The sequence below is a fragment of the Penicillium crustosum genome, assembly GCF_028827405.1.
Source record: "Penicillium crustosum strain IBT 35664 chromosome Unknown utg000003l_segment0_segment0, whole genome shotgun sequence".
NCBI classification, from domain to species: Eukaryota; Fungi; Ascomycota; class Eurotiomycetes; order Eurotiales; family Aspergillaceae; genus Penicillium; species Penicillium crustosum.
This window is the reverse complement of record NW_026623124.1, coordinates 1,536,649-1,560,276: the sequence shown is the minus strand read 5'-3', so window position 1 is coordinate 1,560,276 and position 23,628 is coordinate 1,536,649. Positions and strand designations below refer to the sequence as shown.

The 23,628-nt window shown below is 46.6% G+C and overlaps 6 protein-coding genes across 6 annotated transcripts; 5 read left to right on the top strand and 1 right to left on the bottom strand.

The window, feature by feature from the left end:
- Window positions 1-570: 570 nt before the first annotated feature.
- On the top strand, window positions 571-2,236 carry N7487_007642 (glutathione-independent formaldehyde dehydrogenase; the record flags this gene model as incomplete). Its single annotated transcript, XM_056875372.1, has 9 exons — window positions 571-687; window positions 748-773; window positions 833-876; window positions 935-1,108; window positions 1,158-1,187; window positions 1,244-1,339; window positions 1,482-1,860; window positions 1,913-1,985; window positions 2,033-2,236. 9 exons carry the CDS (start codon window positions 571-573, stop codon window positions 2,234-2,236), a joined length of 1,143 nt encoding a protein of 380 aa, XP_056727560.1.
- A 66-nt stretch (window positions 2,237-2,302) lies between these two features.
- N7487_007641 (ABC transporter integral membrane type 1) lies at window positions 2,303-7,217 on the bottom strand (the record flags this gene model as incomplete). Its single annotated transcript, XM_056875371.1, has 10 exons — window positions 2,303-2,434; window positions 2,486-2,963; window positions 3,034-4,375; window positions 4,436-4,598; window positions 4,656-5,644; window positions 5,705-5,839; window positions 5,914-6,058; window positions 6,122-6,348; window positions 6,399-6,927; window positions 6,996-7,217. The coding sequence occupies 10 exons, from the start codon at window positions 7,215-7,217 to the stop codon at window positions 2,303-2,305; spliced, it is 4,362 nt and encodes a 1,453-aa protein (XP_056727559.1).
- A 1,835-nt stretch (window positions 7,218-9,052) lies between these two features.
- On the top strand, window positions 9,053-9,537 carry N7487_007640 (Major facilitator superfamily domain general substrate transporter; the record flags this gene model as incomplete). Its single annotated transcript, XM_056875370.1, has 2 exons — window positions 9,053-9,122; window positions 9,200-9,537. The coding sequence occupies 2 exons, from the start codon at window positions 9,053-9,055 to the stop codon at window positions 9,535-9,537; spliced, it is 408 nt and encodes a 135-aa protein (XP_056727558.1).
- Window positions 9,538-16,154: 6,617 nt separating this feature from the next.
- Window positions 16,155-17,195, top strand: N7487_007639 (uncharacterized protein; the record flags this gene model as incomplete). The annotated part of the gene is made up of 1 exon (XM_056875369.1): window positions 16,155-17,195. The coding sequence occupies one exon, from the start codon at window positions 16,155-16,157 to the stop codon at window positions 17,193-17,195; it is 1,041 nt and encodes a 346-aa protein (XP_056727557.1).
- Window positions 17,196-17,675: 480 nt separating this feature from the next.
- On the top strand, window positions 17,676-19,205 carry N7487_007638 (rRNA-processing protein LAS1; the record flags this gene model as incomplete). The annotated part of the gene is made up of 4 exons (XM_056875368.1): window positions 17,676-17,795; window positions 17,875-18,014; window positions 18,158-18,604; window positions 18,713-19,205. The coding sequence occupies 4 exons, from the start codon at window positions 17,676-17,678 to the stop codon at window positions 19,203-19,205; spliced, it is 1,200 nt and encodes a 399-aa protein (XP_056727556.1).
- Window positions 19,206-19,447: 242 nt separating this feature from the next.
- Window positions 19,448-23,295, top strand: N7487_007637 (putative NAD+ kinase; the record flags this gene model as incomplete). The annotated part of the gene is made up of 13 exons (XM_056875367.1): window positions 19,448-19,538; window positions 19,641-19,728; window positions 19,796-19,867; window positions 19,941-19,974; window positions 20,031-20,241; window positions 20,319-20,410; window positions 20,461-20,595; window positions 20,646-20,672; window positions 20,728-20,772; window positions 21,502-21,546; window positions 21,600-22,608; window positions 22,696-22,972; window positions 23,054-23,295. 13 exons carry the CDS (start codon window positions 19,448-19,450, stop codon window positions 23,208-23,210), a joined length of 2,283 nt encoding a protein of 760 aa, XP_056727555.1. The 3' UTR covers window positions 23,211-23,295.
- Between the last annotated feature and the right edge of the window lie 333 nt (window positions 23,296-23,628).

The window sequence follows — 23,628 nt, the reverse complement described above, 5'->3', positions numbered from 1 at the left end:
GATGAGTTTTCTTGGGAGGAACATGGTATACATTTCGTATCTCTCCACTAGGCTGTGATTTAAGAAACAAAATTCCTTCATGCTCAAAGCTAAAGATGAAACGAGCACAACCAACACGATAATAGATGCAAGGACACAGCTTTCTAAAAAATAGTTACATGCCTAAAGCCACGATTATCCGCCTTGTGACATGATTTTTTGAAAGAAATATTGGTTTACATATCCACGATGCTGATCATGGCGATCGAACGCGTTGGAATCATCTAATCATCCCACAGCATTGAACCCCGACTACCAAAGACCTGCCTATGGTAAGGTCGAGGGCTCCAGAAAAGGCAACATTCCCCGCGTCAAATCAGTGCGGAGATACTGCAGCTCCCCCTCATATCACTGTTTATAGCAATGCAAATGATGAAGTAAAGCTCCGCATTAACCATTATGATCATTAAGTACGCATTGGCTGAACTGTGAGCTACTGTCGTGACGATTTCCTACAAGTATCCAAACACCCCCACCAAGTGTGCGCCTCGACTCCTCACAACTTAATTATCCCCACGAAACACAATCACAATGGCTACAACAACTATGAAAGCGCTGAACTACCTCGGACCTTACAAGGTTCGGGTTGAAGATGTCGAAAAGCCGAAAATGGAACATCCTGATGATATAATTGTAAAGGTGACTACGGTGAGTGATGTGAAGACTTAGATAACTTGATAATGAAAAGCAGACTAATCGGGTATCAAGGCTGCCATTTGCGGTTCAGACTTGCAGTGAGTTTTTCTTCACCATGCCCAACGCACTTTGCTCTTCGATACTGACTATAATACAGTATGTACGAAGGAAGAACAGCCGCTGAGCCTGGGATCACATTCGGTATTACTTCCTCGCCTGGAAGACTCGAAAATTGTTAAAGGCACTAACCCAAGCGCAGGTCACGAGAACATGGGAATCGTGGAAGAATTGGGAGAGGGAGTTACACTGTTGAAAAAGGGAGATCGTGTCGTTATGCCCTTCAACGTCGCCGATGGTCGGTGTCGAAACTGCGAGGAGGGGAGAACTGCATTCTGCACCGGTGTCAACCCTGGGTTTGCTGGTGGTGCCTATGGTAGGACCTTAATCCTGGGCTCCAATTATGTTGAGCTAACGAGGCCTAGGATACGTCGCAATGGGTCCCTATCGCGGAGGTAAATCTTTCAGGAAAGATTCAATCTTGATACAAGACCTCTAACAGTGACTGTAGGTCAGGCACAGTACATTCGTGTCCCATACGCCGACTTCAATGCTCTTAAGTTGCCCCCGGGTAAAGAGCATGAAGCAGACTTCGTTCTTCTAGCTGGTGGGTTTGATGATTTGACGTTCGTCTCTTCACGATTCTCCATACTAACGCATATTTTGTTAGATATCTTCCCAACTGGTACTATCAAGTCTTTTATCCCTACCATTGAAGTACACCTCTGATTCTCATGATATGTCTATAGGCTGGCATGGTGTGGAAATTTCTGGTTTCCAAGCAGGTGAAAGTATTGCAGTATTTGGTGCTGGTCCCGTCGGATTGATGGCCGCGTACTCCGCTGCTCTACGAGGAGCATCTAACATTTACGTTGTTGATCGCGTTGCCGAGCGACTCGATGCCGCGAAGAAGATTGGCGCTATTCCTATAGACTTCACAAAGGGTGATGCCGTCGATCAGATAATCAGTCACAATGGGGATATGGTTGATCGCTCGGTAGATGCTGTTGGATACCAGGCTGTCGATTCGAATGGTTCTGCTGAAAAGGCGAATATCGTGCTCGAGAATATGATTCGCGTGACACGGGCTTGTGGTGGGATGGGAATCCCTGGATTATACGTTCCTAGGTATGTGAACTAAAATATTCCATCCCTGAAAGATTATCTAACGATTCTATAGCGACCCTGGAGCATCTGATGCTGCCACCGCAAATGGAATGATCAGCCTTAGCTTCGGAAAGTTGTTTGAAAAGGTAACCTCCTCTCTACTATTTCATTAAACCTACCTAACTTTTTGTAGGGTCTTTCCCTTGGTACTGGACAGTGTAATGTCAAGTCTTATAACCGATACCTTCGAGACATGATTATTGCTGGCAAAGCAAAGCCCAGCTTCGTGATCTCCCATGCGATTGCACTTGCAGATGCCGAGACTGCTTATGAAAAGTTTGACAAAAGGGAGGATGGGTACACAAAAGTGATCATCCACCCAAATGGTGGGTTTTGATAAGTTGCCTTCTGATTGAGACTCTGTCAAATAGCTAGAATAATTGACATACAATGACTAAAGCTCTTACCCATCTGTCTCAGAATACATATGCTTGAATAAACCTTCCCTGGAAAGGAGATTCTGTGGACTGTCGAACTCAACAAGACATCCAGCATCCAATACTGCAATTCTATCAAAATCTATGATTGTGTCAAGCTTTTCAACAATTAGCTTGCATTTAGGCAACAGACGTAACAGGGAACATACTCTATGAGCGATGCTGAACACAGTACAGTCATGGAAAGCCTCTCTCATGACTTCCTGCACTCGTCGATCTGTTTGGGCATCAAGACTGCTCGTGGCTTCATCCAGAATTAGCACCTGACACCCACCATCACTGGTATGTCTTTTAAGAATTGCCCGTGCCAGACAGAAGAGTTGCTGCTCTCCTTGCGACAGTGGATGGTCCTCAAGGAGTGCGTCCAGGCCCCCACGACTTTCAATTGCTGCCCAAACGCCAATCTGCTTTAGCACAGATATAATCTGGCTATCACTGGAGAGTCCCGTAATATCTGCATTATAGCGGATGGTTCCCAAAAGCGTGAACGGATCCTGAGGCACGGCTATAAGCCTTTCCCGAATTGATGTCGGGGCGATCTTGGAAATGTCTGCCTGGTCGATTGTGATATTGCCATGCGAGAAGTCGACGAGACGCAACATGGCTAGTGTGAGGGAACTTTTCCCGCTGTAACATGGGAGGGTTGGTCAGCAGGCTGGCTAACTAAATGAAAGCCAGAAGATGAGATACAACGTACCTGCCAGTGCGGCCGCAGATCCCGATCTTCTCACCCGGGCGTATGTACATAGAGATGTTATCCAGGGCCATGGTTCCATCAGGATAGCGGAGAGAGAGCTCCAGTATGTTGATCTCCCCCCTATTGGGCCATGATGTAGGCAGTTCTGCGGCTATACCCGGCTGGTCTTCACACGGAGTTGTCTCAACAAATGATTTGACACGAGCTATCGCTCCGAGTGACGTCTCAAGATTAGTCCATGATGTGATGAAGTATGACAATAATTGGTTGAATCCAAGGATGTTGTTCAAGGCGACGCCAAGGAGGCTCGAATCTGTACTGTTACGCAGCATGACAGCTAGCATTACCACAACGGTTGCTAATGCCATCACCACAATATCAAGGACCAGATTCAACCACCTCTGCGCACACAATAGCATGTAGTACGGCTTTTGCGACTGGTCAAGATGATGAGTTAGAATCTTCGTTGAGGTATCTTGCCAGCCAAAGGCCCGAATCGTCGGCAGACCTTCAAGGGCTTCGGCAAAGTGTGAGTACAATGGACTTCTAGACTCCAGATCGAGATATCGTAGTTGGCGACTCGTCTTGAGATAAACCTTTTGCAAAAAATATAGTACGATCAGTGTGACCGGTATTGTTGTTGCCATAAAAGGAGAACCGGTGGCGATCAAACCAATGGTAGCGATACATCCAAAAAATGCGTCAGCGGTAGACATCAACGCACCAGGAAGGGCCAAATCTACCAGAGTCATATCTTGACTAAATCTATTCAGTGTCACACCGCTATCAGTGGCGGAGAAGAAGGACAGCGGTGCCCTCATAGTTGTATCCAAAAGCAGCCAGTGCAAACGAGCGGCCGACTTTGGCATCAGCTGAAGGAAGACAATTCCAAGGCACCAAATAGTAAAAAGTGATGCCGCCAGTGCCAAAACTGTATAAACAGATAAATAGAGAGGAAGCTGTTCACCTCCTGCCGTGGTCCATTTGCTCAGCCACACTTGGGGAAAGTTCTCGGCGAATGCTGAGAAAACTTGCCCAACAAAGAACACGGCGCAAAGAACGGGGCCAACTGTTCGCGCGTAGTAATAATATATTGATAGATCTCCAATTTGCCGAGTCCGATCCATATTCTCGCTATCACTGATAGGATTGGAGTTCGAAGACGTTGTCTTTGAATGATCATCCGAGTTTCCATTTAAGCCATCCCGTATCTGCGCATCCGAATGATGTCTAGGCTTCCACAAATTCGTATTATTAATGGCCTCACTTCCTGTCGTTTGAGGGTTAAATCGACCACCTGAAGTGAGTGAAACCACACCATCTGCGATTCCAAGGAGTCGGGCTATAGTCGAGGATATCGCGAGTCAGCCCCCTAGCCACAAAGGTTCAAAGAGAAGCGTACAATTGTGAGTGGCCAAAACCACGGTTGTGCCCAGGAGGCGAAATGTTCCATCACGAGAGAAAAGTCGTTGGATGATCATTTCTTGTGTCTGCACATCCAACGCGCTCATAACATCGTCGAGCAAGGCTATATTATGGCGGCTATACACCGAACGAGCCAGGGCCTGCAGAGGAGCATTAGCATTGTCCAAGGTGACACGCGTCCTGGAATCGTTGCATACCACTCTCTGTTTTTGACCTCCTGAAAGGGCAAGACCCTTACTTCCAATCTCACTTTGGTCACCGTCGGGCCAACGACGAATATCCTCATCCAAGCAGCATGAATATATGACAGTTTTGTACCACTTCTCGTCGACCTTGTGGTCCGAGATACCAGTTATGCTTTTCTTGATTGTTGTATTAAGTAACCATGGATTCTGGCTGCAATAGGATATTTTTCTTGAACTGATAGACACAGTACCTGACAGACAACTAAGCTCCCCTAGGATGGTCTTTAGCAGTGTAGTTTTGCCCGACCCAACAGGCCCAATAATAATAACCAGGCTCCCACTGGGGACTTTGAAAGACACATCAGTAAGGGCGATATGTGCAGCCTTTTGTGAAGGTAGAACAGTAACGTTATCCAAGGCGATGGCGACCTCTGGGTCTGTCTGGTCGGAAGTAAATTGTAGAAATTCGTTTTTCTCAACTCGGCTATCTTTCACGGTGTCAGATACCATATATTCGTGAATCCGCTGAAAGCATCCCATAGCAGCGGCTATCTGGGGTAAGACAGCGAGTAGTCTTTCCGCGGGCGTAGTGACGAGGGTGATAATACTCAGAGCAGTGAAAGCTTTCACGGTAGTAAGGGAGTCGTCACCCCTGATTTGTGCCTGTACAGCATACACAATGAAGGTAATGACAGGCGACCATATCCTAGGCAGACTTGCTGGTTGATATAAGCGGAGGAACAACACACGAAGGAAAGTCGACTGACCTAAACCGTTTAACCACATTATTCCCTTGAAGAATGCGCGAGATACAAAGAGTTCTCGTTCGCGGTGTCCCTGGAGGGCCTGAGACAGTATGCCAGAGAGTCCTGAAATCTTAGTGGCTTTGATAGAACCTAGTACAGAGGATGTATTCTGAATCCTCTTCTGGATTGCGAGGTTCCAATTTTGCTGCTTCTTTCCGATTGTCTTCGCGACCAGCTTCTGGCCACCCAGGCATGCTAGTTCAAAACGTAAGTACCAAAGGTATACATTCTTTCCTATGTATGCCTACTGCTTACCTATGGTTAGAATTAATGGAACCACGCAGGTTGCACCCACTTGTCTTTGAAGTAGCCATGTACCGATTGCCACTTCGACTGTGCGAGCCCAGACGTCATTGAAGTTTTCCAGATGCTCAATAATGCCGTCGATATCTTTTGGAGTTCATTAGCACCCCAGACTTTCTATTTAACGTCCTCAAACAGGCGAAAGTGCATATCTCGCTCACCTGTACTCATCAACGTAAGAGCTGCACTTTCTGCATAAAGGCCGTCCTGGAGTGCCAAGGTCCTGTCGTAGATCAATGAGATCATTGTTCCACGGAACAAGGTATCTACTCTGGAGAAGCGGTGTCTGTAGTGGACATTAGACAACTATTATTCTGATTAGCGGCAAAATCAATACAAAAAGCAAAAGTCCGAGGTCACAGAGCATACCGCTAACCCAAGGTAAATCAAGAAAGTCGCTCCGATGAGGCCATATCCACGATTCCAGCTCTCTGGTGTGATCGGCTCCTCTATGTAAACCAAAACTGCCGTGATCATGAACGGCTGGGCAAAGTTGAACCCAATCATACACACTCGAGGAAAGGCCACAGCAAGGAATTCCCACCAGAAACAGCAGAAAAAGGCCCAAGGCAAGGAAAATTTGTTCTCCGCTTTGCCTGGGGTGTGTCAGCATAAGATATATGCAAGGCTGGAGAAGATATCAAACCATGCTTTTCCCATGCTACTTTCAGCTTTTTGCCTGCATCACCAGATCCAAGGCCAGGCTCAAGAGCAAAAAGGTCCCCACTCTCAATAATCTTCTGGTACCCAGTCAAAAAGAGCCGATTCAGCCACCAGACAAAGCTCTGGTTAACAATGCCGGAGGTTGCCTCAGGCGGATACTCTTTATAGGGGGACTTCAGATAAGACGTTTTCTTTCGGGTCTCCAATAAGAGCATAGTAAGCTTTGTCCCAAAGATTGCACTCTGCACAGCTGCAATAGCGACTCGATGTGTAAGCCATAGGGTCCGAGCCTGTGTCGCATCGAACAGAATCGAGAGAAGCAAGTAAACGGTCAGCAGAGAAGAAGGACATGTTGATTTTATGTCTTCAACATAGGATAGTCCAATGATGATGGTAGAATTGGCGAGGCCCAGAGCAGCGGATGGGATGCTAGTCGACGTCCGCGAAGCAACTGATACGCTCCATAGCACCAGAAGGGACAATTGAAGGGCAAAATTGATTGAAGCAGCAGCCTACATGCTCATCAGCCGCAGCCCGGTCTCACGGAAAATATTAAATAAGAAGTAGAAGTGTATCTGACCAACTTCAAAAAGTAATCATGTCCAGATCGCGTCTTTCGTTGACAACGAGACAGGTGGAGTATTCGCGTGGGTCCAGCCAGTAGTAGGAACGTTGAAGGAATGATTGACAGTATAGCCTGCTCGAAGGTGATGGTGAAGTCAAATGGCCTTAGGTGGCTAACGGGCCCAAACGCGTTCTCAGAGGTATCTTCTGCCCATGGGGCAGCGGAACTGAATGCCATTGTTGTTAGACTTCAAACAAGAACTGGCAACGGTGCTAGAAAGACACGGCTGTAATATGGGGTTGAATACCTTCCTCTGGCATATTTTTGCATAAAATAGGTTGAGGTCAAAGGATGACGAACGCGATGTTGCCTAAGCGAAGGAATAGCTATGGTGGCAGGGATCATAGATGACGAACGCGATATTGCCTAATCAAAGGTATAGCTATCGTGACAAGAATTATTATCGCATCTAATTTGCTGCCATCATTTACTGTATCTCGTCGGCGGTTCCAAGGCTATTCAAGGCTGCTGGGCAAACAATGGAAATATGCACCAACTTGCTTTATTCTCCTAAGGCCTTGTATTCAACTTTCTACTTAGAATGATATAAGAATCACAAGAGGAGTAATGGTATATTATTATATTAACAATATATATAAAATAAAAACAAAAAAAGATGGTCCCGAGCCCGGGATTGACGGGGACCTCGCGCAATAATGCTTTGGGTGAACTCTAGGCGCGAAGCATACTGAGATTTTGTTAGTGAAATGTACGATTGATAGTAGAGCTGAAGTGTTTCCTACCCACTAGACTACCCTGCCAGTTGATGTAGAATCAGGTATCATGTACCCCCATCCACCAAAATATTACCTGACAGCAACTATTGCGCCTAGATGATTGATTCTTCGAGCGGTATTGAGCATTTTTTTAATTTCAAAAGATAAAATAAAATAAACAAAATAAACGACTGAGTTGTGCCCACTGGTCTTTTTTGTGAGGCAAATATATTGGTTCTTCCTTCAAGCCATGTATTAGGAAACCAATGGAGACCGAAGCATTTCCATATATATATTTGCACATAATTATCTACGGGTATATAAATAACGTATTCTAAACCATGTAACCCTTCACAAAATCAAGTTGCCGGTACTTGAATCAGACGAAGCAAAAACAGCGAGAATATCATTGAACTGCCATAATTAGTTAGTATGCAAGCTATAAGAGACTAAGAACTTACAAAGTGTCGAAGTCCCATCAGAGTCGGCTCGGCATGTTCTACTCCAGGGTTATCTCCGAGTCGAATTCCCCATATGTAACTACACGCTATTTATATTAAATATCGCGACTCATAACGTATTAGACCTCAGCATCGAGTCATGGAATACTGAAAATACAAGGGGATTTACACGGGTCTGCCACCAAGCTCACAGTAGCGGAGCCTAGGCATCTAACGTCTGCCCCAATTGGCTAAATACCCTAATTTTCTCTGGCGTTGTACATGCTGGCCATAGCTTTCACTCCTATGTAGTGGTAAGTAGACCTGCAGATATTATCACCCAGTGAGAAGCGTGTTATGAGGACCTTGTTAACCACGAACTATAGGCCCGCGCCGTCCGAAAGCATGGACGACGAACCATCTACCTCCTCTCCTTTTCCCTCTTCCTGGTTTCTCCTACATCAGCGCCGTCAGCGTCAACATCACAGTGCTGATCATTTTCCGAGTCCTCGGCGGTGGAGCCGCAGCTTCAGTCCAGTCCGTGGGCACAGTAATAGTGGCCGATATCAGGGATCCGAAAGTGCGAGGCAAAGCTATGGGAGTCTTCCAGCTAGGCCCTCTCTGTTGGCCCGGTCTAGCTCCCGTAATTGGGGGGTGCTTTCACTCATGGTCTCGGCTGGCAAAGTACTCTCTAGCTCCTCACGGCCTTCGGTGGCGTGATGCTGCTGCTGATTTACCTATGTTTACCGGAGACGATTGCAAAGCGTGAGCGCAATCCGCAGACCGAAGAACAGAAGAACAACAGCATAGTTACGCCATTTCGTCGGTTTTCGGGGGTCGCTGGATAGACCACATTATGGTTCGTGAGGCGACGAAAACCAATCGATACGATGACAGCGGAAATCTCAAGTTCTTCCCCGAGGACCGTATGAGAGAGAACTTCTGGCTGGCTTTGACACTGTACCCGGCCTCGTTGATTTGGTATGGCTGGTCAGCCGAAAAGGGTGTCCAGTGGGCGGTCCCTGTGTCGCCTCGATGTTCTTCGGGTTAGGCATGATGCTCGTCATGGGCACTGTGCAAACCGCTATCATGGAGTTCACTCCCAAGAAGACATCTAGTGGTATTGCTGTAGCAAACTTTGTGCGAAATCTCCTCGCATGTACGGATGCCGTCGTCACTCAACCCATGCTCGATGGTATCGGCAACGGATGGATGTGCACTTTGATTGGTCTGGTCGCGTTTGTCACAGGTATTTCGGCCATTCTTTCTCTTTCTCTCCGTTTCTGGGGGCCCCCGTGGCGGGTGCTTATGGACCGGAAGTTGAATGCATTGAAGTCGTAAATATGTGTGCCTAGTGCTTGGACCTACCTTGGACAGTATTCTACACAAATACATACTCATATTTCCCATAGAACACTAGATTTCACTCACTGTGTATGTTAAATCCTATCATGTTACAAACACTGTACAATATCCTGCACCTAAGGGGAAATCCCATGATCGAGTCATTGATTGGGGCTGTGGTATAATCAGATTGGGGCTGGTTCTAGACGTTTGAGACCAATTGAGTCGAGAATCGTGCCCGACCGCTTTGGCCTCACCTATTATCAAGATTTTCTTGAGGGTTTACGACAAAATTTACGTTAGCCAGATGTTTCTGAAACATGCTCGAAGAGACCCCGGGTTCACGTATGACGGCTACTGATGCTTTGGTCTGCTTTACAACCCCACAAGGAAGCAGGGAATCAAAGTCAAACAAAAGGAGGAAATCGACGCCATGCTTGATGATTCATAGAATTGAATTTTGACTTTGTCAGTTCAGGTTGAACTGTTGGCTGGTCTCTTCTGGTTCCGGATATACATATCCATAGATTCCACTAGCTTCTGTCGCACATCGATGAACGGATAATTGCGCCAAGGAAACCCAACAATAAGATTTAAGGAAATTAAACTCAGTCGCACGCTCCCCTAACTGGGAAATTGTCCTACGTGGGTCGTAATTGAAGACAGACTTGGCTATATCCATTCCAAGAGAAATACCTTTGTCCGCATCTTCGTCCGTATCTGCGCCCTGCAAGCAAAAGATTCAAGCGGTCGCAGATCCCAACCCTACAACGTTGTATACGCAGATCCAACCAAAAAAAATGTTTCTCAAAACAGCCACAGCGCAACACCGCAATACCGTAAGCCCGCTACAATTAATGTGCTCCATTCACCAATAGTCTCTGTACTCCACACTCGACCCGTGATCTACGAGTTTACACTCAGGTAAAGTGTAAAAATCCAGTCTACTGCAATGGCTCGTGCCCGAAATCAATAATGTGCTCATGGCTCTGCGTAGCACCTTCTATGTTGTATCCACTGTGTCGCTGTTGGAACGGGAAAGAAGCGGGAGAGGGACTCCGTTGGAGCATTTGTCCGATATGGAAATGATACTCGGGTTAGGTGGGGGCAAGTTGGGTCAACTGGGGCTTTCGGGGTGGGTTATTTCCACTGATAATGATGTAGTTTTTTTTTCTTTCTTCGGATCTTTTTTGGGTGGTTTTTAGTGGGATCAACTATGGAGTTTGTACTCCATATACTTCATACACGGAATACCACTTAATCAGTGCTGGTGTGTTGGAGGTGCATATGTAGGGGAGAGTTGGAATGACAAGGTGAAGTAATGTGGACTCGGTGCATATTATGGAGTACATGTAGGAAGTAGATGGGCGCACCGGTATACAACATACATTGTACACACAACACTGAAGATGCAGGCTTCCTGTGTGTGTGGAGAGGTACATACGGAAGCACTGTATATCACATCTGTGTGTGCCTCGGCATACAGAGCTTGTGGAACAATAAAATTGCAGGCTCGATGGAGAACGCGGTGAAGAGTAAAGCGGGTGTATATCTCCCAGGTACGAGAGTCGAATCGGAGCTCGGGAGTGATAGGCAAGATTCTGATGTCTCAAAATCCTTAACGCGAGTCCGGGCAATTACCTTTCCACATTTAGACTAGTCGATTACATTTATTATGGAGAGCGCGGGAGATGACTCCAGGGCTTGAGCCCCTGTCATTTTCTAAGGAAAAAAAGAAAAGCATGGGAAAAGGTAGAATTACATTGTGGATATGATTCGTTTTGCCGTTTAACCACTAAATGGCATTTGAAGCACCTCTAATCTCAGGTGGAATATTGCTTACTCCATACAGTAAATTGCTGTCTAGAAAGGCAAATCACTATCACAAACACATGATAACTGCCGAGAATCAAGGTCGGGATCATAGCCAGTGATAGGATTGTGTTCCCCCGATACCCTGGAAATGGTGTGCCACCTCACTGCAGCTGTTCGTTGCATATACACCCCTGCCATTAGCTGCACCGGGCTTATTCTAGCGACACCTGTATGTCAAGGTATGTATAAGCTAGACATGTCGGCTGTTGGAGCATTATCGTAAATAGTAATAAGATACGGAGCACTCCGTACGGAGTATACTCCATAGTAAATAGTCAGTATGGAGCAACGTAGTATACGAGGGGCAGCCCCTCAGGATCAGCCCCTGCATGTGTACGGAGTACGGAATAGACAGTATGGATCCCCAACTCATTGATCTTTTTGACTTTCCCTTTGGAACAAGATCAGCGTACTAAGGAGATCAGCACCTGAGTTATGGAAAAGGGCGAGTGCATAGACCAAGAATGTGGAACCTGTGACGGTTGAGTACCGAGGAGAAACGGGAAAAAAAAGCTGGTTGCAAGTAAATTGAGTAAATTAGCTGAAGGGGATTTTCGAAGGTTTTTGGAGTAATTTCGATCGATTTCGGGTTAAGGAATGTGATTGGTCCAACCTCTCTGAGGAGAACCACGTTGGCTTGACCGCTAGGCGCCATCATTGTCTCTCTTTGACTCAAACCATTTCCCCCCCTCATCAACAACATCCACACCCCAACAACCTGGGTTTTCTGCTCCGCCACCAGTCATACGTTTGGCTTCAGACGGATAAGGAATGTCTCCCCCCCTGCTGGACCTGGACCTTGCGTGGCGTCAGGACCCAACATATCCGAGGATAGCAGCCTGCATTTATGAACGCCCGATACACATCTTTGACTTTGGGGATCTGATTATGGTTCGTAGAGTTAAGAGTCGATGACGAAGGATAACCGTGAGGCTGCAGCCTTCATCGTGCATCGTGCATTAGACCTTACGTGTCTGTCCAGGTGTATAGGGATGCTGTGTCACACGGCCCCCAAAGGTCTAGACTGGGATTGAAACAGCTTGTTGGAAATCGCCCAGTTCTGAAGCACCAGCTGATTCCAACATAAACCTATCGGGAGACGGCAGGGCCAAAGTTTCAACCTTGAAGACATTTTGGGTATCGGAACGATAATCCCAACGATCGCCGAGTCCTAAGATGGGCCCCGCCAATAATGCTGACCAACATCTAATTTTCGGGGGTAGCGACCGAGATGATAAACATGATTTTTTTTTTCTGTGTACAGAGTACTTCTGTAGGTTTTTTTTTTATTATTATCTACCCTCTATAGGTACTTCATATCCCTGTTTAATCCCATCACATTTCCCCCAAAACAAGAAACAAAGAAACGCACGGGGAGCAGGGTGACCAGGACATGTCCGATGCTACACCGTAAGGAGCTGATGACATGGCGCTAAAGCAAGCCAAATTGACCTGGCCCGCAGCTCCCGCTGCATTCTTTGGGGCTAAGAAGGGGAACCGGGCAATCATAATGCCCGACTTGGAACGTCTGGAAGGATGAAGGAAGCTGGGATCGGCTCCGCTTTGTGTTGCCCCAATAGTGGAGAGGTGGATTCGGTGAAATGGGAAGTTCGTCGCTAGTTGATTATAGAATTGTCCCTTAGTGGATATACAATACACGCCCTTTCGGAAGTTACTGTAAAAGCGAAAATAAAAAGAAACATAATATTAAAAAAAAAGAGGCTGATTTGTGATCTAGCGCCTGGTCTCGGACGAGAGTGCTGATTGCTTCATAATGTTCCATATGTACTAGTACTAGTTCACTATAGTAAAGTAGATTATATTGAAAACAAAAACATGGTACTGGGCCTCGGATCTTGCCCGGCATGCAGGGTGGGAATCTCGTATTTGCTAAATACTGAGGTCTATACAGAGTACAGAGTACGGATACGGAGTAGTCCGTACAGCATAAGCTGAATCATATGAAGATGCCTCTTTGTATGTTCAAGGGGTGATCGGACTCAGGGCTCTCCTTAAAAAAGAAGTCCCAATGTGCCGCTGTTACGGTGTGCTCAGCCATTCCAGAGATCGGCATTTTTCAGATGTCAGCGGTTCCACTAGCCACTAGAGAACTCTGATCAAGACAAATCAGACACATCTGGCCTTCTGGAAAATTGTCTCCAATTATTTCCGCTTTTTTCCTTTCCCTTTTTTATGGGTGCATGAAGTGGGTCTACAAATGCGTTCCAGTGCAGGCTTGGACGCCGCGTGATGGGCTTGATGTGTTTTGCATCGAGATCGGCTCTTAATTTCATAGATTAATGACTTAGTTATATATTGAACTGAAACAATGTTTTAATACTCCGTATATGTTCCTTGACCCTCTCTTTCGTAAGTGAGGTAATATTTCAATTTAAATTGTTATCTCCCGAATCCTGCCAATATAGATAGATTAGGGAGAAAAAAAGAAGAAAACGCCCCCTGTGCAAAAGGTCCGGGCTTTCGCCGGGTATTGGTTTGGTTTTTGGCTTTGGCAGAGCCCTAAGTACGATCAGATCCACCTGGCCACGTTGTGAATGGCTCCAGTTAAACTCCTTTTCCTGACGGGTGGTTTTTTTTTATCGTATGTGGCTCCATTCATTTTAGTTCTACGTTAGTCCATGCCAAGTTTTAGCAATTGGCGCCAATCTGAGGGGACTTGGAACTCTCTGTTTGACCTGCAATCTGCAATCTGCAACCTGCCTATGTTTTTGGTACGGGGTACATTGTAAAGCTGCAGGTGATATGAGATATGAAGACTCATCACATTCTAAATACATCTTCAAAACGTCATTGAAAAAAAAAAAAAACTCCGCTTAATCTGAACTCAAAATTCAAGTTCAACGGGGGTTCAACCGCTTGGGATAGCCGAGCTTCCCGCTCAGAGCCCATTTATTTATTTTTTACTAGGCTTTTTTTACTAGGCTACTTTCGAGATTGTCTACCATGTTGTATTCCCATCTTCCCATTTGGTGGCGTCTGTGATGGGTTTCTGTGCCACGCTCCCGATGAAACAGGCCCACAAACGTTGAGGCAATCGATACGCTACTACGTATTTAGCTATAATTTTAGTTGGCGCCCCTCTTTTCGTTTCTTTTTCTCAGGTGATACTAAAGAATGACCTCAAATGTTGATCCTGCAAAAATGCAGGTAGCCTAAAACCTCGCAAGGTCCAAGTTTCCGTTTTCGTTCTCGGTTCAGCCAAGCCGACCTAGACGATTGGCTGTGAATCTGTGATGAAAGCCGAGTCGAGTAGTCTATTTCTGGGCTCGGAACATTTAATTGAGGGAAAAGAAAAAGTCAAAAGAAGAGTCATAGTAAATGAATAAATACATCAACAAAGATCATGGTGGCAATGATGCATCTCCTGCATCATGTACTCCGTACTCCGGGTGGTAAAAAGAAGAGGAAGTCATGCAGAGAGAATAGCAACCTCACATGCGGGTATGCACGGTACAAAGGGAGGGACGACAAGTTCTTTAATCTAGACTTTGGGAAGGGTAATGACGATGATTATCTTAAACTCCACTTACACCCCTGTCGAAATCCAAAAGGGCAGTGCGTAGTCGATCTCTACAAGCCCATCACATTGTAACCCTTGCGTAACGAGCTTGGTAACGCTTTAATTGGGAAAAGGGAAGGACAAGGGAAGGACAAGGTGTCCTGATTAATGCACATCTAACCGCATTCTTACTATCAGAAGAAGGAAAAAAGAGACAGACTCAGCCTTGGAAGTGTTGGCCGCAGATCGGGCCGGATCGCGGATCCAATAGGTACATAATGAGCATTCCCAGCGGCTAAAGGGTCAAGGATCCTTGGGGGAATTTTGATTTTCTTTTCGTCATTTGGCTTTTCTTACCCAAAAGGGGAGAAACGTATAAAAAAAGGAAAAGAAAAGAAAGAAAAAAAAAATCCCAAGAAAAACGGGAGCCCCCGTCTAAGGGTGTGTGAGACTATCCATTGGGCTAGTTGAACTTTTAGCATAATATACCTAGGTACCATACAACACCATATCCACTATACACCCTATAAACCCTATACATTATATTATACTTAGTACGGAGTATACTTATACCTATTTAATTAAATTAATCTATTTCTTCCCCATGTTCGCCTCAAAAAGCATGTTCCATGTTCCCACAGGTCCGATCCCACCCCACTCTGCTATTTGCTGCACTCCGGAGTATTCCCTATGGGCCCTGGTCGAAACGGTGGAACTGCCCTGATTCATGGATTCGGTTCCAGGTTGCCGTTTTGTTTTTTGGTAATTTTTGGTATTTTTCTTTTTTGTCTAGGCTCCTTAGTGTCAACGTCGTGTCATCTTAGCATGTGCGGTGGCATCGTAGATCCAGGGCTCCCTGGATTCCCTTATAAGCCTGCCTTGCCTAGTAACGGGATCTTCACTGGAATTAAATACTCTCACCCGTTCCTGAACGGGAGCATCGGCTCTTTTTTTAAAATCACATCCACTCTTTATTCAACTCCACACTACGTAAGCTATTTGCTGTCTACCACAGTTGACTATATACTGACTTGATTCCCCTTTAGTCAACTTCCTCTCTTCAAGCTTTTACTTTACAGTTTCTTATATGGCCAATTATTCCTGGCAACCTCAGGCCCCTTCAACAGGCTCTCAATGGCTTCAAGATCATGCTTCTTATAGCCAGTCCACCATGCAAGATCTAACTTATGCTTTTCCTCGACCGAGGCACACTCGCGTCATGAAGCCTCGTAGTGCAGGCAACAGTCCTTCATCAGCAACTAGAAGACGATCAACAGTGAATCAAAATGCGATGCAGGGACTGCCCACTCAATATCAATCAACCCTGGAAGAAGCCCTTCTCACCTCAGCCGCCCGGAACTCACGTCCGATGAGCTGGCATCCTTCATCAGCAAGAACTCGCGGTCTTTCCAACCCGTACATCTCAGATTTCCCTGCGAATAACTACGCCGGTATGGGAACCGTGCCCGATCAGTACCTCAGCTCAGACATCTACTGCGACGACAACTCCATCTCATATCCTATGACGGCGGACCCTTCATTCTCTCCCAACTACTTCCCCGTCTATTCAACCATGCAAGAGGACTTGCCACTTCCACAGCACACGCCCGCGCTCATGACACATCTCGACCCGATGGGATGGGAAGCCGCCGCTATGTCCACTGATATGTCAATGATGTCGCACCCAGCCTCCGACAACTGGAACCTCGACATGCTATCAATGGGCACCAACATCCCCCCACCAGAGACAACATGTCCAAGCTACGTCAGCGTCCCTTCCCCAGGTGAACTGAGTGGCCCATCCACACCGGATTTTCTCCCCATTCAGCAATTTGAGGATCCCTTCCGGATTACCGCCGAGCCTAAGAAGACTGGAAAGGGTGAAGAAGAACTGGTCGGCATGGGCCTCTACAGTCAACCCAATGGAACACTGGCACGAGCCCCGCAGAGCAAATCAGGCGAGGGCCTGAAGCTCGAAGAAACGTTCACTCCATCCGACGAAGACAAGGACGACGAAACGGACGAGGTGGAGATCATTGGAGAACGTGAAGTTCCTCAGCAACCAACCTACCATGAATCCGCGCCTACCATTCGCCAGTCAAACTTCACTTCCAAGCAGCAGCCCAGACAGGCTCTGAACTTGCTCCAGCGGTCTTTCTTCTTCGAACACGATGATACGGAGCAGCAGCAGATGACTGCTGCACAGCCTTTTGCTGGTTTCAATCAGCCTTGCATGAACTATGGATATGGGTGGATTTGAGTGAATCGCCTAACGGAGGGGGGTTTTTTTCTGCCTTTTTTTTCTCGCATTTCTTACCAGCGGCATAGCGTGGAGTTTTTCTTTCATCATTTTATTTTTCGGAGTCGGATAAACGGAAAGGATACCCTGCGACGAGACGGCTCGCGACTCGCATCTAGCTACATTTACTTTAGGTGTACTCTCGTATACGATCTGATACACAATCTATCTCAATATTTGCTACATATCATTATTTCCACTCATCAGTTGAAATTAGAACTACAGTATTGAATCATTGTCACCTTTCCGGTTCTCGAAGTATACAAATTCGCCCTCTGATTGGTTGCGGAAAAAATAAGCTTCGGTAAAACTTTCCCAAAGGAACAACAATCCCCCGAAAATATTTCGCAGGGCTATCAACGAAAAGTCAAGCAAGCAAAAGGTCACTCATCCGGCATCGAATTTAATTTCTAATTTGTCATTTTAAACCTAGCGCCGAGAATGGCAAAAGTCATTTTCACCGCTTGGAAAACCAAGTCTCAGTTGCTAGAAGTGCGGGACGAGTTTTATCCTCCGCCTGCGTCCGCTGGACCCGATTTGCGTTCCCATGGCTGTGCAGTGGTATGTTACATATGCATGGACAGAATTAATGTGATGCCCAGCTGTGGATATAGTTTGCTAACGATGTCCGAAATTAAAGGTCGAAGCTTGGAAACTACGCGGCAATGTACCGCACCATGTTGAAGCCACGGCGTTGTTGACAGATGCCATTCTCCACGATGATGCGCAGAGAAATTCCATCTTCTCAATTCGTGCTACTTATTCTGCAGCTTTCTGTCGGTGAGTGTTGAGCCTACCTGATTCTCGTTTTTATATTTATAGGAGAAAAAAAACCCCACTCTGAATCCCTTGAAGATGATATCTCGAATTCAAACTCCCCATTTCACAAAGCACATCCCGTTTTCAGACTAACGCCAGTTTAGCTTCGTAACCGGTCTCGTGGACACCAAGATTCACGGCGTTCGCCGAACAATGTTCCAGCGCGCCACAGACCTAGGCCTCCCAGCCTCCTTCGTGGAACTCCGCCACGAAGCAACCCACCGCGAGCCGCCGTCGCTTGTCGTACTGCGCAAAGCTGCACAGCGCTCTCTCGAATGGCTGTGGGACAATTACTGGGCCGGTGTTGCTGATGACTCCGGTGCATCTGCATCGACCTATGACAACAGTGCGTCCGTCAGGGCCACCTTGTGTGACGCTCTGCAGCCTCTATCCGGTGAATCGATGGATTCTGTGCCCAAGAAGCGGAAGCGGGATCAGGCTGCTTCGGTCGCTATGCGGCTTGTCTCGGTTTGTAATATTGCTGCGAGTGGGGTCAGGCTTTTGTCTTCTGTTTTGCTCGAGCGGGGATTATTGGTGCCTAATGGGCGGGAGTGAGTTTTCCCTCCACCCACCTTCTTTTTGCGTTTGTCTTGGCTGTGTCGTCAAGGGTGCAGCTGTTGTCGGGGAGTATATGCTGACTGTGACATTTTTCTACCTAGACTTGGGGATTCGCTGAATGATACATTCAAGGAATGGAACCCGGTGCTGCAAAAGGTTACAGAGAGTCATCCTGCGTTTTTGAGGCATTTGACCGAAGATCTCGTGAATGATCTGGCTTTTAAGAACACAACCGATATATCGGAAGATGCATCTTCCGAGGCACTGTATCTGTGGATCGCACATATCCTGACATCTCCTGCCTGGGAGTTCCACAGACAATCATGCCCGCAGAGCTATGTTCTTCGAGCTTGCGATGAAAGTCCACACCACTGGACAAAGATGCTGGGAGATCAGTTAAGGAAGCACGCTAGTAAGCCCAAATCAGCTCTTGCGGCTCGACCTGCTGCCAAGAACCGAGTCTCGAAACCCAAACACGTTAGAATTGACTCACAATACGCTTCAACTCAGCTCTCGGATAAGCTGCTGGAACATGGATGGGGATTCTTGGAGAAATGGGATAGTCGACCATTGGGCGTGGTATCAAGTAATTAGACGGGCTTATCTTCAATTCAAAAATGCATACGCTGCTGGCAGCGTAGAACCCTAAAGCCAATATATACCTATGAAGGTACACAGCTGCATAGTAACGAGCAACCAATCAAAAGCGATAGCATTACTAAAAGCTGTCAAGCTAGAAGGGGGAATAGTTCTTCCGGATGACGTTTGTAATCCGAGAGATCCACAGGTTTACCTCTTTCAAGAGCTCCCCGCACTGTTTTGATTCATTGTTGGTGATGAACTTTCTAAGGACACAATTATTCGGAACTAGCTCGCGTCTATTCAAGTCACAAGTCAGAGCCATGCATATCCAATCGATTCCTATGTGTATGTTGATTTTCCGGTCCCATCATATAGATTACCAATCAACAGCGGCAATCTTGGGATATTGCAGAAAGAGTATTTGCTTATTCTAGGTCAATTCTACAGGGACGGGGAAAGGCAACAACTATGCCTACCTCGTAACGGATGAATCGACCAAGAAGTCGGTTATTATTGATCCAGCCAATCCTCCGGAGTGAGTCGAATCCTTAGATCGTGTTGGATCCACTGAATGGGCTGAAACTGATGCTGTGGAATTACAGGGTTGCGCCGGAACTCAAGTCTCAGATTGATTCTGGCAAGATTGACCTGACGGCCATTGTTAACACTCACCAGTATGTGGATTGAACTTTCATGGATGGGTAAAAAGAGTACAAAATAATACAGGTTTGCTGACATTTTCTCAAGCCACTGGGATCATGCTGGCGGTAATAATGACATTGTATGCATGCTTTCTCGGGATATTGGGTATTACGTCGAGCTAACATTTTGCACCAGTTGAAACAATTCAAGGGCCTTCAGGTCATTGGTGGCAAGGACTGTGCATCTGTCACGAAGATTCCCGCGCATGGCGAGGAATTCAAGATTGGAGATCGTATCTCAGTGAAGGCATTGCACACTCCCTGTCATACCCAGGACAGCGTCTGCTACTATATGCAAGATGGAGACCAGCGTGTTGTCTTCACGGGCGATACTCTCTTTATTGGCGGTATGTGTATCATTTTCAAACCTTCCAAGGCTCCATCACAACGTCCATGTAGCGCCGTGAACTAATTTTAAAATCAGGATGTGGCCGATTCTTCGAAGGAAATGCTAAGGAGATGCACAAGGCTTTGAACGAGACCCTCGCGGCTCTGCCTGATGACACCAAGGTTTATGTATGGTTGTATTTTCGTATTGGTACAGAGCTCATGCTGATTCCTTCTAGCCCGGTCACGAGTATACCAAGGCCAATGTCAAGTTCTGCATTGCAGTGTCGCAGTCAGAGCCTATCAAGAAGCTCCAGGAATTTGCGGAAAAGAACAAGGAGACACAAGGGAAATTCACCATCGGTGACGAGAAGGTAAGAATTAGACTCAAGCATGTTTCTGGTCGAGACTGACAGACATTTAGCTCCACAATGTGTTCATGCGCGTCAATGTAAGTTCCTTGTCCTTTGCTCCTGTCTCTGCCGTTGCTGATTTAGAACACATAGGACCCCGAGATCCAAAAGGTAACTGGCAAGACTGACCCCGTGGATGTGATGGCAGCATTGAGAGAGATGAAGAATGCGATGTAAAGTATGAGAGTCAAGTTAGCGAGCAAATTTACTAGATGACATGTTGCGATATATATCCGTGGAAAGTGTGCTTCCTCGAAAATAAAGTATTCCAAATAGACCAGATTGTCGAGATAGAAAATTGTATAGAACCCATATGAACAAGATCTCCCACAAATCATGTCATTGAAAAGATTCACACTGGAAAGCTGGGCATGTGTTCTAGAAATTGTCTTCCCAATGACCAAAAGAGGACCGGGTGTACGTCATAGTCATGCCAAGCCCACCGTTCCCCAAAAACATAGAAATTAGGTATCTTTTGTATGAGAAAGACAGAAGATACTTATGTACAATATAGACACAACACGAATTCTCTTCACGAAGTAGTCGAGGATTTAGATGTATACAATGTACATTGACAAAGTGGATAAAAATTGAGGTTATGTGCATGTATCTTTTATATGGAAAAGCTATACAAAAGATACCTCTTTTTGTTGCGGCGCACCACGCACCGGTGGTGGGGCACAGCTACCCAGCTACCCACTTTCTTTCATGGCCACACCCCGGAGCTCGGACAACCATGACAGAGTGACCAACAGGGAAATTCTAGTACTTTTGCGTGATGGATAAGGCAGTTAAGGATGATGTAAGTCCTAATAGACTGTCCAGGTGGACTTCGGTTATTGCAGTGACTGACTAATGCCATCATAGAACAATGGAGGGGCGAGCGATACGGAGGCTCAGAATCACCTGGAGGTAAGCAGTTCGACTCTATGATAGTTCCATACTAATCACATGTTGCTACCTAGGTTGTGTTCTATCCCGACTCGAACCACCGTCGCAAGTCCTCCCTTGTTACGATGGACAAGCCGAGGGTCCAGCCTCACCCAGCTCAGGATGACAGGACGACCGCCTGCTACGTCCACAACCTCATTGCGAGCGAGTGGACCTCACCCCCCAAACACCTTAAAGATGCAGAAGGCCCGGAAGATGTGATACAGACATTGAGAGAGGATGAGAGCCAATCCGTGACAAATACCAAAGGTATCGAGCCAGAGGAACTGGTCTCAGTGGTCGGCCGTGACAGCAAACCGATACCCACAATCATCGAATCCCGGCATCTTACAAAGAGACAGCTATCAGATATGGCTTGGAACGTGCGCAAGCTATCGAAGAAGCTGGGCAGTATCAAGCTCAAGCTCACCGTGAAGAATATCTTCATAGTAAGCAAGGCGCAGGACCAGTCGCTGGTAAGTCTGACTCGAAAGGTTACAAAGTGGTTACTATCCACGGACCGTGACTCTCTATACGTGGTCTACGTCGAGCGGCGCCTCGAGACGCACCCGGACTTCGGTGCGTTGCAACTAGTACAAGACGAGCCCTCTGCGGAGAGCCGGCTCAAGTACTGGGATCCCAAGCTTGCTCAAGAACAACCACATTTGTTTGACTTTGTGATAACTCTTGGTGGAGACGGAACCGTTCTATACACAAGCTGGCTGTTCCAGCGCATCGTGCCCCCTGTACTCTCTTTTGCGCTGGGCTCACTGGGCTTCTTGACCAATTTCGACTTTGCGGATTATCAGAAGAGCCTCGATAATGCATTCCGAGATGGCGTTTTTGTCAGCCTACGGCTACGGTTCGAATGTACCATCATGCGCAGCAAAGCCCGGATAAGAGACCCGCATGCGCGCTCTCTATCAGACCGTGACCTGGTAGAGGAACTGATCGGAGAGGAAGGGGAGGACACATTGACGCATACCCCAGATAAGGTGTATGAGATTCTCAACGATGTAGTTCTCGACCGGGGGCCAAACCCAAGTATGCCTTCCGATTTCTGACTCCCCTCAGTGTTATGTGTCAGGTTTCACGATATACACAGACACACAGCTAACCAATCCTCGCTAGCCATGTCTCAAATTGAACTCTTCGGGGACGACGAGCACTTCACAACCCTACTCGCTGACGGAATATGCATTGCTACCCCAACCGGATCGACTGCTTACAACCTCGCCGCTGGCGGCTCTCTTTCGCACCCCGAAAACCCCGTTATACTTGTCACCGCCATCTGCGCTCACACGCTATCCTTCCGACCAATTATTCTACCAGACACCATTGTCTTGCGCATGGGTGTGCCGTACGATGCGCGCACGAGCTCATGGGCTAGCTTTGATGGACGCGAAAGGTGAGTTTGCTATATATGTTGCATCTGCCGTGTCACTGTTGGTTTGGCGCTTGGATTTGTTGTCTGACTGATAAACCTCAGAGTCGAGTTACATCCTGGTGACTACGTTACTGTGTCGGCTTCGAGATATCCTTTTGCCAATGTCTTGCCCCCCGGTGGACAGGGTGAGGGCTGGGTGCATAGCATCTCCAAGACTTTGAATTGGAATTCGCGACAAAAGCAGAAGAGCTTCAAGTAGCTGAAGTGGAGAAAACGCTTCTCCAGCATGATTTCTAGCTCTTTCTGGCTCTTTTTCTTCCTCTTCTATGAGCATATTTGGTGTCTATTTGGTTTCTATTTGGTTTGATTGCTTGGGTTATAACCACTGGTTGGTTCATATATGGGCGTACAGGCTTTTTTTCCATCAGAATCTACGAAAACGATATGACCTGGGATTAGTTAAAATAAAAACAAAAACACCTTGAATTATTTTAGCTAATACTAATTAGCTATAATTAATTCCCAGCCATTTGTTTTTTTTTTCTTTTCTTTTTTCCAAGTGGACACTCTTTTTTTTCGCTTGAAGCTGCGGCTCCGCTCGACCCTATAAAAGGCCATCGCCCGGCCCGAAATTTCTTCTTCTTCATCTTCCTCAACCAACTTGGTTTCAAGGTCTT